Here is a 14,838-nt window from a genome sequence, read left to right as displayed (position 1 = left end):
TGCAGGCAGGCTTTGGGAAAGAAATTTTATTTTTGTTTGGATGGACCCACTGGTCCCTCAGTCTCAATAAAGGGACCAGAGTCCAGCCCTGGCCATCTTATTTTGTCCACTTGCTGCTAACAGTCTGAACCAGACAAGGACGAGGAAGCAGAAGGCAGGCGCCAGGAAGAGCCCACCACAGGTGGGAGAGTGAGGTGGAGGCTACCTGGCCCTGAAGCACAGCTGGCCCTGCCTCTGTAAGTACGGTGGTCCCACCGCAGGGCAGACCCTCGCTGCAGATGCCTCATCTCAGGAGAGGCCCAGCTGGAGGGAGCCTTGCCAAGCACCTCCAGCCTGCTTTCTGCCCTGGGGTCTCTGCTCAGAGGTCCTTAGAGAGTAGGCACCACACCCTGAGGTCTGAGGCAGCTCTCAGGCTGACTAGCTTCTAAGCTTTGACTATAATAAAACATGTAGCTGCCCACTCACAGGGTGGCACCAGGGCCAGCAAGTGGCTTTTGGCCTGGGTACAAGGCATAGCTGTTGGTCATCTCCCAAGAAGTGTCTGGGCAGGCCCAACTATGGAGTTTGGAGCTAAACAGTGCAGGCTCTGGGTTCTTCCAACCTGTTATGCAAGGGACCAGTTGTATCCCTTGATGGGGTGTGAAGGCCCAGGGGTCATGAGAAGGTGAGCCTGAGTGTGAAAGGGAATTGGTCCCAGAAGTATCTCCAGGTTCTCAGTCTTCTCTGTCCTCAAGACCCTCACAAGTTTGGGGGCGGGGGTCTGTATTTCCTTTTACAAATGAAACAAGGCGCCAACGTGGGCAGCGTGAGGGGGGCTTTGGGCCTATTTACAAGGGACTTGGAGTGAGTCTGAGGCAGGCAGTGGGGATGGGCAGGGAGGGGGAGCCCTGGCAGAGCCACAAGATTCCTATGTCATTGGCAGCCCAAGTCCTGCTGCCACCCCAGGGGCGGGCCCTGGAATCTGCTCAGCCTGCAGAGGCCCGTGTCCCAGCAGTCCACACCAGCACCCCTGGGGCTCCTCCTCCCTGCAGGGCGTGTTAAGTGGGGTGAGGCTCGCGGCTAGGGCCTTGCTCCCGGCCTGAGTCCCGGTCCTTGGCCTCGGAGGAGGAGGAGGAGGAGGAGGAGGAGGAGGAGGAGGAGGAGGAGGAGGAACTGCAGCCATGGTTGCGGCCTGACTGCCGATAGGCTGCGTTTAGCTCCTGCAGCCGCTCAGGCGTCGGCCCCCACTTGGCAAAGCCAGGGTCGTTCTGCAGGAACAGCACAGCCGTGTTGTGCAGGGCCTTGTAGTGCATCTCCTCCCTGTGGACAAGGCGGGCAGCTGCTCAGGGTGGGGCTTGCCTAGGCCAGATGAGCCTGGCCTGGCCAGCCATCCCTCCTGGCCCTGCTTTCCCCCGGGGCACCCACTTCTTGCAGATGTGCTGGGAGCCACTGCGGTACTCATGCTCAAAGGCGGGCAGGACCAGCTGGTGGCGTTTGAAGTGGCTCTGCTCCATGCGGGTGAGCGCTGGTGTGGGGGGTTCCCGCCACTCAGGGATAAACACAATGAAGGACAGGGGCTCTGGTGAGCTCTCCAGCAGTTTCTGTGGGAGGAAGAACAGGGTGGACATCAGAGGCTGCCCTCCAGGTGGCTGGCAATTTTGCCTCTCCCCCAGCAGGGTGATACACCCACCTCGAAGTGAGAGACCATGGCATCCATGAGCTCCTCGCAGAATGGAGGGTTGGCCTCAAAAGAACCGCTCAGCGGGGCAAAGTCCAAGCAAGGCCTAGGGCCAGAGGTGAACATTCAGTCCCATGGGACCTACCTGTCACCCCCATACCCCATAGGCAGGCCAGAGGCTAACACTTGCCCTCCGTGTATCTTGGGGCAAGGCATGACCCTGTACACTGAATGGGTGAGAGGACAGAGGCTCAGGCATGTTGTGGTGCCATGTGCTCCACACTAGAGAAGCAGCTGTGCTGAGTTGCAGTTGCCACAGCACAGGGCATACCCAAGGCTCCCTGGCTACTGAGCTGTGGCCTCTTGCTCTTGTGGCCACTTCTTCCCCCTGAACACAGCTGTGTTCTTCCATCAGTGCTCATCCCACCCCATGAATTTACCTGTGAGGGCTCTGAGGTGGACACTGCTCAGAGCTGCCCTCCATGTAGCTAATTCACCCAGAAGCCCCCAGACCAGATCAGGGCATTCACATGCCTGCCCACAGAGCCCGAAAAGCTGAGGCTGTCAGAGTTAAGCCTCCTGTCCAGGGTCTCACAGCTGGTAAGGGATGAAGGCAAGGACTGCCTCCAAGGCTGCCTGACTCCAAAGCCCTAAGACATTAGGAAGCAGTGGGCAAGGCAGGCCCCATGCTCTGGAGGCCTGCTTCCTAGGCATGGGCAGAAGGGGCCCAACCACCCCTGGCTCTCACCCGCGGGAGCCAAAGTAGCCATCTGTGTCAGGAAAGGCGGAACAGTACTGGCGGAAGTAGCAGTTGAGGGGTGAGGCAAAGCACTCAAAGCTGACGCCGAACAGTCGGTGAAGAGCCTCAAAGACGTGTACGGGCAGTGATCCCTGCAGGCCAGTCCCCTCATAGAGGCCCACACCGAACATCATCTGTAGAGTAGCCTCAGTGAGTGTTGGGCTCAGCCTCCCTCCCCCCCCCAAGAGGAGCCTTCCCGCTGGGACCCCAAGCCTGTACCTGGTACCGTCGGAGAAGACACCAGACCCTGGGCAGGAACCTCTCGAAGGCGGAGTCGTCAATGCAGCTATAGCGGTAAAGGAGCCACTGCAAGACCAAGGCATTGACTTCAGCAGTGGCCCACACCCTGATCACTAGCCGCCTCCTGAGGACTTGGTTAAGATCCCAGGCCCCAACTCATGCCATCAGCTAGGGCCCTTCTCCCCTCGGCTCTTACCAGCTTGCTGAAGTAGTTGCGGCTGACCTTGACCATCTCTCCCTTGTACCGGATGCAGACCACATTGTTCTCCATGTGCATCTCCACACTGGGCATGGGGGGTGCGGACACAGCCAGCCTCACTGGGTAGCAGTACACTAGGCGGGGCTCCACCTCGGAGGCCTCCGCCTCCTCTGTGGGCAGGGAGAGCAGTGAGGGGCTGTCCTTCCCCCATGGCCTCTGCATCTACTATGTGGCCAAGTGCTTTACACCGAGGGAGAGAAGTTTCAGTCCATGGATCAATTAATTGTGGCTCAGTTTCAGTAACAGGGAACAAAAGAGCATTTTTAAAAGCTACCAGTTGGCAGAGGAATAAACCGGTGGCCTGTGTCCATGTGCTGTGGATATAGCTACTGATGCAGACCCCACTCGGCATGCCTTGGGGCCTAGTGTGCAAGTAGGCTTGGGCCAAAGGTCTTGCTGCTGGGCACGGGTTTGAGAATCACTCTGCCTTCAACATAATAGTTATACTACCTTATTTGTGGACCCCTGGGGTCCAGGTGGTTTATTTGGGCTGCATGTGAGTACTCAAGATCCTATGGTCAGGTAATATGCCTCAGTCTGGGAAAAGTGAGGCCTGCAGAGAGTGGATAGAAATCCAGTCCACCTCACTGCTTACTGGCCTTTCTCATCGTATCTCTGCATTTCCCCCAAGGAGTGCTGAGAGCTCCTAGCCAAAGGGCACAGTAGGCCCTCCCCAAACACTGCGGGGAGAAATGGACTCCCCTAAGCCTGTCCTTGGCCTTGAGGCTCAGCCTTATTTGTTCCTTCAGTCAGGGTGTGGGACAGAGTTGGTGGTATCACAGAGGCTCACCACTACTTTGCTCCTACCTGAGATGTTATTTTCCTTGAGGATGGCAAGATGCTTCTCTCGGATCCGCTTGACATACTCCAGGGAGATGTGATAGATCTTACTGCAGATGCCTTCCACGGAATCCTTGGCTGCTGCTGAGACATGGGGACCACACTGCCTCCGCAGGTGTTCCAGGCGATCCTGGAGAAAACTCCTGATCAAGACACTTGTGGGGGCCAAAGGGCCTCAGTGGGGCTGGCAAGTAACTGCAGGGCTCTTGAATTCCAGCAGTCCTTGCTTTGAAACTGGCTTCACTACTTACTAGCTGTGTCCCTTAGACAAATCCCTCAGGTTCTCTGAATATTACTCCTCAATGGTCAAAGGAACACAAAATACCTAACAGGGCAGTTTGAACATTAAATGTAACCAGGCCCCTGGGATACAACAAGTGTCCAACAAATGCCAGCAGTTTCTGTTGGGTTCCCATGATGACTACAAGGGGAACAGACCAGCCAGGCAGTGGTCCCAGCTCACAGCATCTGTGCTCCATCTATCAGGGCACAGTGATTATAAAACAAGGAGCCTGGTTGGTGTGGATTTAGAAGTTGAGCTTTGAGCTACTTGCAAGGATGACTGCAAGCATTTGTAATTTTGCTGAATCACGCCTGTGAAACTGCAGAGTGAAAATGAGTCACTCCAGCTAGTGAGTACACCTACCTTTGTCACTCTCTACGTGTCAAGTACACAGTTACTATCGTGAAGTGCGAAACCTTGTCTCTTGTGAAAAATGGTCCTGAAAAGAAAGCCCATTGCTAGTGCTGGTGGAGAGGCTTAAGAAGTGAAAGGTTTTGGCCAGAAAACAGAATGGTTCTGGACACATTAAGAGCAGGGAGTTGAATCTGATGGTAGCTTTTAACTGTAATATAAACACACACAAGGAAAAGCAGTTTGTCAATCTGTTTCCAAAAATCCACTTGGGAGCTGTTGAACATTCATTAAGTTGGAAAGGCAGCCATATGTGTGTGGCCAAGCCTAAGGTTCTGTTAAGAATGTTAAGGGAGCTGGGCTTGGTGGCGCATGCCTGTAATCCCAGCAGCTCGGGAGCCTGAGGCAGAGGACTGCAAATTCAGATCCAGCCTCAGCAATTGAGCGAGGCCCTAAGCAACTTAGTGAGACCCTGTCTCAAAATAAAAAATAAAAAGGGCAGGGGACATGGCTAAGTGGTTAAGGCCCCTGGGTTCACTCCCCAGTACCAAAAAAAAAAAAAGAAGGGAAGGGATGTCCTTTGGGGAGAAAGCCAGGAGCCTAGACAGATGCCTCCACAGTCGTGAGTCTGGGGACTGGTTATGTCAAGGTCTGCGGTACTGCACGGGACAGGCTGCCACGGGAGCCCTGCCAGCCTGGGTAGGCAGAGTGAGTTTCCTGGAGGGAAGTGGCCAGAGAGCCTTCCCAGTGGCCTCACCCTGGGGTCCACTCACCATGTAGTCCTCCTTGGAGGCTGAGTGGTCTTTCCGAAGCCAGCTAAAAGTATCTTCCACGTTCCACTTGACCACCTTCCTGCTGTCGGGGGATGCGCTCCTGCCAGTCAAGGACGAGAGAAGGCAGGCTCAGCTGGGTGTAGGGCCCAGCCATTCAGGTGTCTGCGCCACCCTCCCCTCCCAATTCCACGTCACTGGTGTCCAGGGCATCAGCCCCCAGGCTCACATCCCAGCCCTTGTCTGCCTGTGTGAGCACAGGCCAACTGGCCTGAGACTTCCACTCTGCCCACAGACCCATCCTGTGTGGTGCAGTGACGGCCTCACCTGGACTCAATGAGCCGCCTGGCAGCCTCTGCGTATTTAAAGAGCAGGCGCTTGGCTTCCTCCCGGAACTTGATTCGGGATAACCTGGGTTAGAGGGGGGCAGAATTAGAGCCCTTCTACATGACTGGGCAGCACTGAGCGGTGCAGCTGCAGAGATGTACCTGATGGGAATGTCATTCATGATTTCACGAAACATGGAAGGTGACACAACTGGTTCACAGTTGCTCGGCAACAGGGGGTCAGATCCTTTGTCCACCACCTTGCGCTCCAGCATCCAGCGGTTGAAAGACTCCCGTGGAGGCTCAATACCTGAGGGACAGAGAGCTGCTGAGGCTCTGGATTTAGTCAACAGGTTCCACTTTGGGGTGGGCACACAAGAGGCACCACACTGGTCAGTAAACAAGACCTGGGCCCTGTTACTTCAGAAGTTTATTTTCTAGATTTCATTTTCCAAAATATATTCTGAGAATCGCTAGTTTATGGTTATGTCAGTAAGTGTCACATAGGGTTAAAGGGAAGAGAAGGACCTACATTTCAGCAATGTCAAGCAGGTTTATTTATGTAAAAGTTAAAAACTGCAGTTCACTAATAGGACACTTGGTCATTTCACTCACTGGTTTTGACACTTGTGAGATACAGGTATTCTTTTTATGTTCTTTTTCAGGTATGTGAAGAGTTGACAGTGCCTGGCAAATAGTAAGCTCCAGCCACCCTGTAGGTAAGCACTGCTTCTACTCCCTCCTTACAAGTAAGGGAACCACATGTTGTGTGTTGAGAGCTGAGCTTAGAATCAGAAGTAGTGGGTAATGGAACCAGGAGCCCAACAGGTCTGTCCGCTCCACAGAGCACGCTCTGACCAAGCTCCCCGCACCATCCCTAAGACCAGATGGCAAAGCCCTGGCTCTTGCTAAGAGTGGCTGGAAACCAGGGTGCTGGGGCCCAAGGATTACCCTCTCGCTGCTGGCACAGCTCCCGATAGTGCTGCCGCAGCTTCAGGATGAGCTGGGAGCGGAACTGCTCCACTTCAGGGTGCGGTGGCAGCACCTCAGAAGGCCCTCGGTGCTTGATGACAGCGTTGGTCTGGATGTCCAGGTCCCAGTATACCCTTGGGGCACACACAGAAGCAATGAAGATGCTCTGCCTGCTGCCACCATATCCCCCAAGCTGACCATTAGCAATGGGCACCCCCAAGCCAATTAGCAGGGACTCACTCAGTGGGTCGAAGGAGAGCTGCTTGCTGTTTATCTTCAGGGGATGCACCCCAAATCTTCAGCGTTGGAGTTCCTGGGACACTGGGGGAGCTGGGCACTGACTGGCCTGTGGGTGTCACAGGAATTTCAATCTAGAGCAAAAGAGAGACAAAGGGACTGGATCAGAAGACTTAGCAACCAGCTCCAACACTGCGTATCTGGTGAGCTGTGTCCTGGGCCCCCCTCCTGACCAGCCTGCCTAAGCCCAACTCTTGCAGGGAGCCTGTTGGCTGCCTGCCTGAGTTGGTCACTTACCAGCCAGGTCCTGAGAGCCCCGGACACTCACCTTGGGCTTCTTCACACCATTGCCGCTTGGCTGCTCTTCCGAGAGCTGCCGCTTTCTGGGCTTGTTCTCAGGCGGGGGGGTTTCCACCAAGCTTGAATCTTGGGGCAGTGGGGTCGCATTCAGCCCCAAAGGGTCCGACTGGTGGAGGGAGACCAGCAGAGTTGCAACCAGGGCCAGGTGCTTCGGAGCCCTAGTACTTCGGACTCTCATGCCCTCCCGCCCTGCTCTACTCAGCCGAGAACACAGAGGCTGGGATGCTGGCGGAGAACACCGGGCTCTGCTCTGGCCCGCTACCTGGAACTGTGTGGCCTTGGGTGAGCTACTTCCCTTCCTAATTTCCTCACCTTCCAAATGGCCACACAGAGCCCCACCTCACACTGGAGATTACTACGTGAATCAGCGAGTCCAACATACAGCATGAGATCGGTGCTTGGTACATTATTTTATTTTTCTTAAGAATGAAAGGAATAAAAGAGACTCAGAAATGTTCATATCCAAAAGATCAAGACCCTGTGAGTGGACCTCCTTTGATGACACCAAAAGTATGTGTGGTATGTGAGCATGTGGTCCTGAAATCACAGCAAAGTGTAGTTCCTGCTCTGCCTACTGCTAGCTGTGAGGCATCAGGCCATTTGGTCCCTCTGAACCTCAGCGTCTTCATCTATAAAATGGAGATGCCAGGTGGCTTGCTTGTATCTAATAAAAGCTGCCCCAGCTGAGGAACCTTAAGCCCATATTCCCCCCAGACAGCCTCTCCCTGCCCTTCCTCAGCACTCTGACATTCAAGTTCTTAGAACACTCTTCTCTCCTTTTACCACTCTCACTTAGTTAACTTCACCTTAAATGCTGATTCTCAGAGCAGTGCTTCCTGTACCTTCCCCTTCCCCAGACCAAGTCAGGATCCCTGCCGTAGGGTTTTTTTCCTTTGGGTGGTGCTGGGGACCACACCCAGGGCCTTGCACATGCTAGGCAAACACCCCTAACCCCTCTGCTGAATTCTTCACACCATACTTCACACACATCTGCACCTGTAATCCTATGGCCCCACTCTAGTGAACTGTGGGGAGACGGCATGTCTATCTTTCTCACACCTGTCTCCCTGGCACAGTGCCCAACAGGTAGCCGAACTTCACTGTGCTACTCTATGATGATCATCTGTTTGTCTGTCTGCCCTATTTGAATGTAGGCTCCAGGAGGGCAGGGACTGTATCTGTCTTAACACTGTGTCTGCTGGTGTCAGCACAGGGCTGGGCGCTAAGAGATGTTCAGAGTACGCTTGGGGAAGACGACCCATGTGCCAGAGGCTGTTGAGACCCCTGGGCTAGGCTGGCACTCACAATCACATCATGCTGGCCCAGCACGGGCATCTCCCACAGGGACTGGTTGGTGAATCGGTTGAAGTAGTAGGGACGGTTCTCCCTCCGGCTCCAGCACTTCTCCCAGCCCGCATGCACCAACTCCTCTGCAAACAAGCGCAGAACCCACCAAGGTCATGGCTGCCCTCGGAGGACCCTTTCTACCCCACTGCCCACCACTGCCCCTGGCAGTACCTGGGAGGTCCTGTACCAGTCGGACTGGCTTTGGAGAGCAGGGCTGGCTCTGGGTGGAGGTGCCTGGGGAGTGACTCAGCAGAGATGCTTCTTCCCGGGGGCTGCCGTGATTCTCATTGGCCATCTCAGCACCCACACGGGACCTGCCACACAGAGGACCAAAGAGTCAGCTCCATCTCGCCCTCCAATTACAACCAAGGGCCCTGGTGACCACCTGCAGATGCGCTAAAATCTAACCCAGTCCTGCCCTGGAAGGTCAGTATGGTACTTCAGAAGGAGCCTTGGGACCTAGGCTGCAGTTCCCTCAACCATAATTAGGTGCCCTTCTGCTGCTCCCCTGCCAAGAACAACCTTCCCCTCATTCTCTGCCTGGCTTGCCCCTAGGCTCACATCCTCCAACAAACCTTCCTCGACTGCCCCTCGCAGACTAGATGGTCAGGGCCCTCCCCAGCGCCATGAACACCGGTGCTGAGTACTCAGATGGTTTGGTGTAAACTGGATTTATCTCCTCATTATAGATTTTTAACCTTCCAGGAACAGGAATTCATGCCAATGTATCTCTCTCCAGAGCTCAACATAGTACCTGGACCCAAAAGGAGCTCTATTAATTCTGTAAACATTTACAAATCAAGACTGGCAAACAAGACAGAACAGTGTCTGCCCTTGAGAAGCTATTTCTACAAGAAAGAATGGGAGCCCCTACTCTTGAGAGGATTTTTACCACTCACATCCAGCAGAAGATATATAAGTAAACCAAAGCACAGCTGGGGAAGGAGCGTGGGATCTAATTGGTCACCTCGTTTTACACTACAGGGCAGGAAGCAATCTGTTGCTAACAGAACCAGTGCAACCAAAAAAGACTACCTAATTCAAGTCTTCAGAATCCCCAAGTGAAAACTAGCATTAAGTACTAGCAAGGAGGCCAGTTCCTTCAATTTGTATTCCCTACCAGCCCCACCCAAAGTACACCCAGCACAAGCTTTGATGACCAAAGTGGTTTCTGGCCAGGGATTGTTATATCCCTAGGGGGCCAACCAAGATCAAATTGTTGATGCTGGAGTTGTTTTCAATATGTCACAATACCCACAAGAAATCAAACCTTTGCCCACAATAAGACCACAAAAGCAGATTTAAACATTCATTATCTTTGCATGTTGAAATTTTACCAACTCATTGTGGCCACACTGATTAGCTCATGCTGATCAGGAGCTCTGGTTGGCTGTTGACGACATCATAGCAATCACTGGGACACTGATTTTATTGTACACTTAGTCATAGTCATCTTGTTAATTTGGAAAGGGAAAAGTCAATGATTACTTCATCAGTACAGTTTGGCAGATAAAATGCAGGGGCACAGGATATATATACAACGAAAGAGTGCCTTGACAACAAAAGGGTTTGGAACTGTTCCTTGGGGGCTGAGCCCATAGGTTCCAAGGCTGAATGAGGTCCCCTTTCTCTCACCCTCTGGGGTCTGCAATGCTAGCATGAGAGGGTTTTCTTCTGCAGCTGGACTGACCCCCACGTCACAAGGTCCCACAGAGATTGGGGAAGGCCTGCAGCAGAGGAAGGCTCAGCACAGGTGGATGAACTGGTCAGCAGTGGAGTGGACAGGGGCTCAAGGAACTCCTTGTATCAGCAACTGGAGAGCAAACAAAAAAAGACAGTCACTGACCTGTAAAATGTTGCAGGGAGAGGACAATAGGGACAAGGACAAAGAGCAAGTTGGGAGACTAAGACAGGGCAGGCAGTAGACAAACCCAGCCTGGAATTTTTAACACATACACATTTTTTGAGATGGGGTCTCTAAGTTGCCCAGGCTGGCCTCAGGGAATCTGGAAACTCAGGAAATGAAAATGGTATTTCTCCAGTCTTCCAACCAATAGGTTTACTGAGTAAGTTTTTGGCCTGCATGGTTGCACCAGGACCATGTTCGAGAGGACGCAAAGCTTGGTTGGGCAAGGGCTCTACCAGCCCAGAATTTTTCAAATCTATATAACCAGATGTGGTAGTGCACACCTGTCATCCTAGCAACTCCGGAGGCTAAGGCAGGAGGACCACAAATTCCAGGTAGCCTGGGCAACTTAGCCAGACCCTGTCTCAAAATAAAAAGGGTTGTGGCCCTACTTCCGCGGTAAACTGTCCCAATCCCCAGTACTGCCCAAGGGGGTGAGGGCATGAAGAGGAAGATAAAAAATATCATGTATCTATATGCATATATACACGTTTTTGTTTGTTTTGAACACAGCATATTGCTCTGTTGCCCATGCTGGTCTTGAATTCCTTGCCTCAAGCCATCCTCCTGCCTCAGCCTCCCCTGTGGTTGAGAATACAGGCCACACCATTGGTCCAGCTTTTAATAGTTTTTAAACAAAGGGCCCACGATTTCATTTTGCATACTGGGACCCACCAAATAAAGAATCCTTAGCCCAAAGGAAAAAATGTACACACATACATATCAGAGATCTGAGGGTACCAGGCCAAGCCACCCACACTGAATGAAAGACACACTTCTCTGAATGTCTTTTAAAAAATTAAAACATAAACACATTATATAACACATCTCGTTCATCTTTATTGAAAAATATTTTTCCCAAGAAACGTCCTGTCATACAGATGCACCAGGTAGATGCACTTTTTAGATGAGATGGCACAGTTTAGCTTGAGGCCAAATGAGGACACTGCAGTATTTTCAAAACTGTGCATCAGAATCATTTGGGGCTTTTAAAAGAAAATACCTCAGATTCCTCTATCTCACTCCACATCTTAAGAGCCAGAAACGGCGAGAGGAGGTTCAAGAGGATTTATAATTTTTACACGCATTCCGGTAGAACTGGGACTCTGGATGACTTTATACCACTGGAAATCTTTACCAATTTAAATTCTCTAAAGGGCGGGGGGGGGGGTGCAGCTTGGTGCAGAGCGCTTACTTGGCATACTTGAGTCCTTGGGTTCGAAAAATTAATAATTTTAAGAATGAATAAAGTCGCTGAGATTGGGGTGCAACAAGTCTGTGGCCTTACTGCTGATACAAGTACCAGCTTTAGGGTCGGACACGGTTCCAGGCCCTGCTGCCGCTTCCCGGCTTCTACACTGGCACCGCTCAACCTCTCCGCGCAGCGCCTAACCCCTCGTGCACTCTCCGCACGAGAAGCTGTCCTTGTCAACGTGATGTACTCATTCCGCAGGTGGCCTCCCGACCCTCACGCGTAAGCAGTTCAAGAAGCGCAGCGGAGCCTAAGGACACACAACTGTATCTGCGCAACCCGAGGAACCCACTAGAAGGAAGAGTCCGATTCCGGGATTGGAGGAAGACGAGGCGGGAGCATCTCAGCTGTGTACCAATCAGAACTTTCCGGCCCAGAAAGGAGGAGCCACAGGACTTGCAAAGTACGCAGGCGCGAGGACGCGCGAAGGCGGGGCAGGACGAGGCCCAGCGCGCGTGCACCTGCCCTTCTCCCAACCCCAGCGGGGGCGGGTTGTTTGGCGCGCGCGCGCCTGCCCATCTCCCGGGCTCCGCCCCCCGCCCCGCCGCGCGCTCCCGCCCCCGGGCTGAGGCGACTCAGAGTCGGAGCCCGACACAAAGGCGGTGGCGGCGGCAGCAGCGGAGGGGCCCTGGAGGCCGCTCCGCCCGCGCTCTCCGGGCCCACCTTCCTCACTCCGGCCACTGGCCCGGCTGCCCACCCGCGGGTCTAAGATGGCGGCGGCGAAAGAGTCCAGGCCAGCGGTAGCCCTGAGCGGAAAGCGCCGGAAAGGCCACCGCTGCCCGGCTTCGGATTCCTGGACCCTGGCGCGGCTCGCGGCGAGACCATGGCTTCCTGGGGTTCTTACCTGCCCGGAGCGGACTTGAAGAGATGCGGCTACACGTTCTGCTCGACCTCCCGTTTTGCCGCCTCCGCCTCGCCCTCCCCAGCGCCGCTGCCGCCATCTTGTGTCCCGGGCCGGGACTCCGCGCTGCGCATGCGCTGGTACCGCCTCTGAGGGACCTCGCCACGACTGTGCCGCCATCTTGAGTGTGGCGGGGCTGTCTGGCTCCCTAGAACTTGCTTGTTTCTGACCCCCTCCCCTCCCTCCCGTCCTTCTCTGCTGTCCCAAGCGTTTTTGAGGAGAGGAAAACAGCTCTGCTTCCCCCCGGGTTGTGAACAGAGCGAGAAATGAATTCACCAACGTCCTTGCCTCAGTTTCCCCCGAGAGTACACCTGCAGGGTCCAGAGGACCCAGTTGGGCTCGCCAGGGGACTCGGGGCCGATTTGGAATCTTCTGGGGGCTCGGGCTCAGACGCCAACTCGGGGGCGGAGTCCTGGTGACGTAGGCTTAACGTAATGGGCACCTGGGTCCTAGCCTCCGCGGGTCTGTGCTGCCTCAAGCCAGCCTCTTGCCCTCTCTGGACCAGCGTCGCGTAGGGTTCCAGAGTGTGTTCCATCCCTGCCCCCATGTCCAGGCTGTGTGCGAGTGACCCTCCCGTTAGCGCCTGCACGAGTTGTAAGTGCTCGGAGTAGAAGACACTTAGCCGTGGGGCGGTGGAGGAGTGCTTGGGGGCGCTGGGAATGAAGGCGGCTTTGGCAGAGTTAGGGAATTAAATACGAAATGCACCGATACGAAACGTATCGGTGGCCATTAGAGCTCGTGGGCCACGCATGAGCGAGGCCCTGGGTACTGTCCCCAGCGCCGCAGAAACCCGATGGCAAGCCTCGCTGAGGCCCCAGAGCCTAGCGAGAGGTTGGCAGTTGTTGGGCGCCCCCTGCCAGCCTTCGGTGGGGGCTGGCGAGCTTCCTGGGATAGGCACCCTTCCGTCTGGCCTGCCGAGTGAGCCCACTGCCCCGTAGCTTGGGAGGCAGGTTTGGCCCCTGCCGGAAGACTAGTGCTTGTGTAGAGCCGAGGGAACCGGAGCGCAGCTGTGAGGCCGAGACGCTGCTGCCTGCAGATTAGGACGGCGAGGGCGGTCAAAAAACACTAAGAACCAGGCATCTCAGCAGTCTGGGTTCAGATTCAAGATGCATGACCTGAAGAATTTAACCTCTTTAGACTTTCGCTTCCTCAATACAACATAATAAACTCACCCACCTCCTTAAGGGTTGGAGAGGGTCAACTGAGGTGATGCAGCTCATGTACTCAGCACAGCACCTTACACTTAGTGCTTAATAAATGTGAGCTGAGGGCTGGGGATGTGGCTCAAGCGGTAGCGCGCTCGCCTGGCATGCGTGCGGCCCGGGTTCGAGCCTCAGCACCACATACCAACAAAGATGTTGTGTGCGCTCGCTCTCCCTCCCTCCCTCCCTCCTCTCTCACTCTCTCTTTAAAAAAAAAAAAATGTTAGCTGAAGTCGGCCCACAGGTTTGCGAGGCCTGCTCCATGTAGATTCGAGCCCTCCAGAAACAAGAACAAGCCAGCTTCATAAGCAGTCCTGTCCTCTCACCTTTTGATGGAAGACTAGGAAGCCAGACACCTGGGCTCTATCTCACACCCTGCATCGGAGGACCAAATGGCATACCTTGCCTGGGACATGGAGTTACACTCACTCTAAAGAGTGCCCAAATCTACAAGCTCAAGTAGTTCATTTTTACACTAAAGTGTAAGAACCATGTAGTGATTGTTATCTGTTCTCATTAATTATTGATTGGTAACCAAGGCACCAAACTTCCCGAGTACCTGTTCCAGTTTTACCAGGAGTTCTGAGTAGAAACTGAGGCTAGGGCAGGTCAGGGATGAACAACCATGAAGTAACAGGACGGTAGTATTCTCAGAATCAGAACCTTAACCCTCCCTGGTTTGACTCTTCTGTGGGGAATGGAGTCCCAACTCCTGGGAGGTGACTCATCTGACTTCACCAGCTGCCATGGACCTACCACTTCAGTGTCTTCCAGGTTACTTCTAACCAGAGTGTTCAGCACTGCTCTTCATGTTTCTGGGTTTTTGTGGTCCTGGGGCTTGAACCCAGGACCCTGTCCCTGCTGGCAGGCACTCTACCAGGACCCTGTCCTTGCTCTTCACCTTAATCTGCCTCCCCTTCTGATGTATTTCCTATCTCTTTCCTCTATTCATTTTTTTTTAAAGAGAGAATTTTTTAAATATTTATTTTTTAGTTCTCGGCGGACTCAACATCTTTGTTGGTATGTGGTGCTGAGGATCGAACCCGGGCCGCACGCATGCCAGGCGAGCGCGCTACCGCTTGAGCCACATCCCCAGCCCAATAGAATTTTTTTAATATTTATTTTTTAGTTTTCAT

General features: G+C 53.8%; 1 protein-coding gene and 2 long non-coding RNA genes across 3 annotated transcripts; 1 reads left to right on the top strand and 2 right to left on the bottom strand.

The window, feature by feature from the left end:
* Positions 1-72: 72 nt before the first annotated feature.
* PCIF1 (phosphorylated CTD interacting factor 1) lies at positions 73-8,788 on the bottom strand (the record flags this gene model as incomplete). Its single annotated transcript, XM_081290065.1, is given in 16 exon segments — positions 73-1,299; positions 1,405-1,580; positions 1,670-1,763; positions 2,406-2,590; positions 2,676-2,762; positions 2,893-3,065; positions 3,763-3,925; positions 5,203-5,302; positions 5,527-5,610; positions 5,688-5,835; positions 6,477-6,631; positions 6,738-6,868; positions 7,063-7,200; positions 8,400-8,524; positions 8,613-8,769; positions 8,771-8,788. Coding segments are annotated over 16 exon segments (2,196 nt in total). The 3' UTR covers positions 73-1,037.
* On the top strand, positions 1,363-6,577 carry LOC308646726. The gene is made up of 3 exons (XR_014021465.1): positions 1,363-1,497; positions 6,191-6,244; positions 6,496-6,577. It is a non-coding gene; the product is annotated as an uncharacterized lncRNA (long non-coding RNA).
* Positions 8,789-10,085: 1,297 nt separating the features above from the next.
* LOC308646725 lies at positions 10,086-13,762 on the bottom strand. The gene is made up of 2 exons (XR_014021464.1): positions 12,444-13,762; positions 10,086-10,254 (listed from the first exon to the last, which is right to left on the bottom strand). It is a non-coding gene; the product is annotated as an uncharacterized lncRNA (long non-coding RNA).
* Between the last annotated feature and the right edge of the window lie 1,076 nt (positions 13,763-14,838).

This window comes from Spermophilus citellus, assembly GCF_964194105.1.
Source record: "Spermophilus citellus genome assembly, chromosome: 4".
Classification (NCBI taxonomy): Eukaryota; Metazoa; Chordata; class Mammalia; order Rodentia; family Sciuridae; genus Spermophilus; species Spermophilus citellus.
The sequence above is the reverse complement of the archived record's forward strand: the minus strand, read 5'-3'. Positions and strand labels throughout refer to the sequence as shown.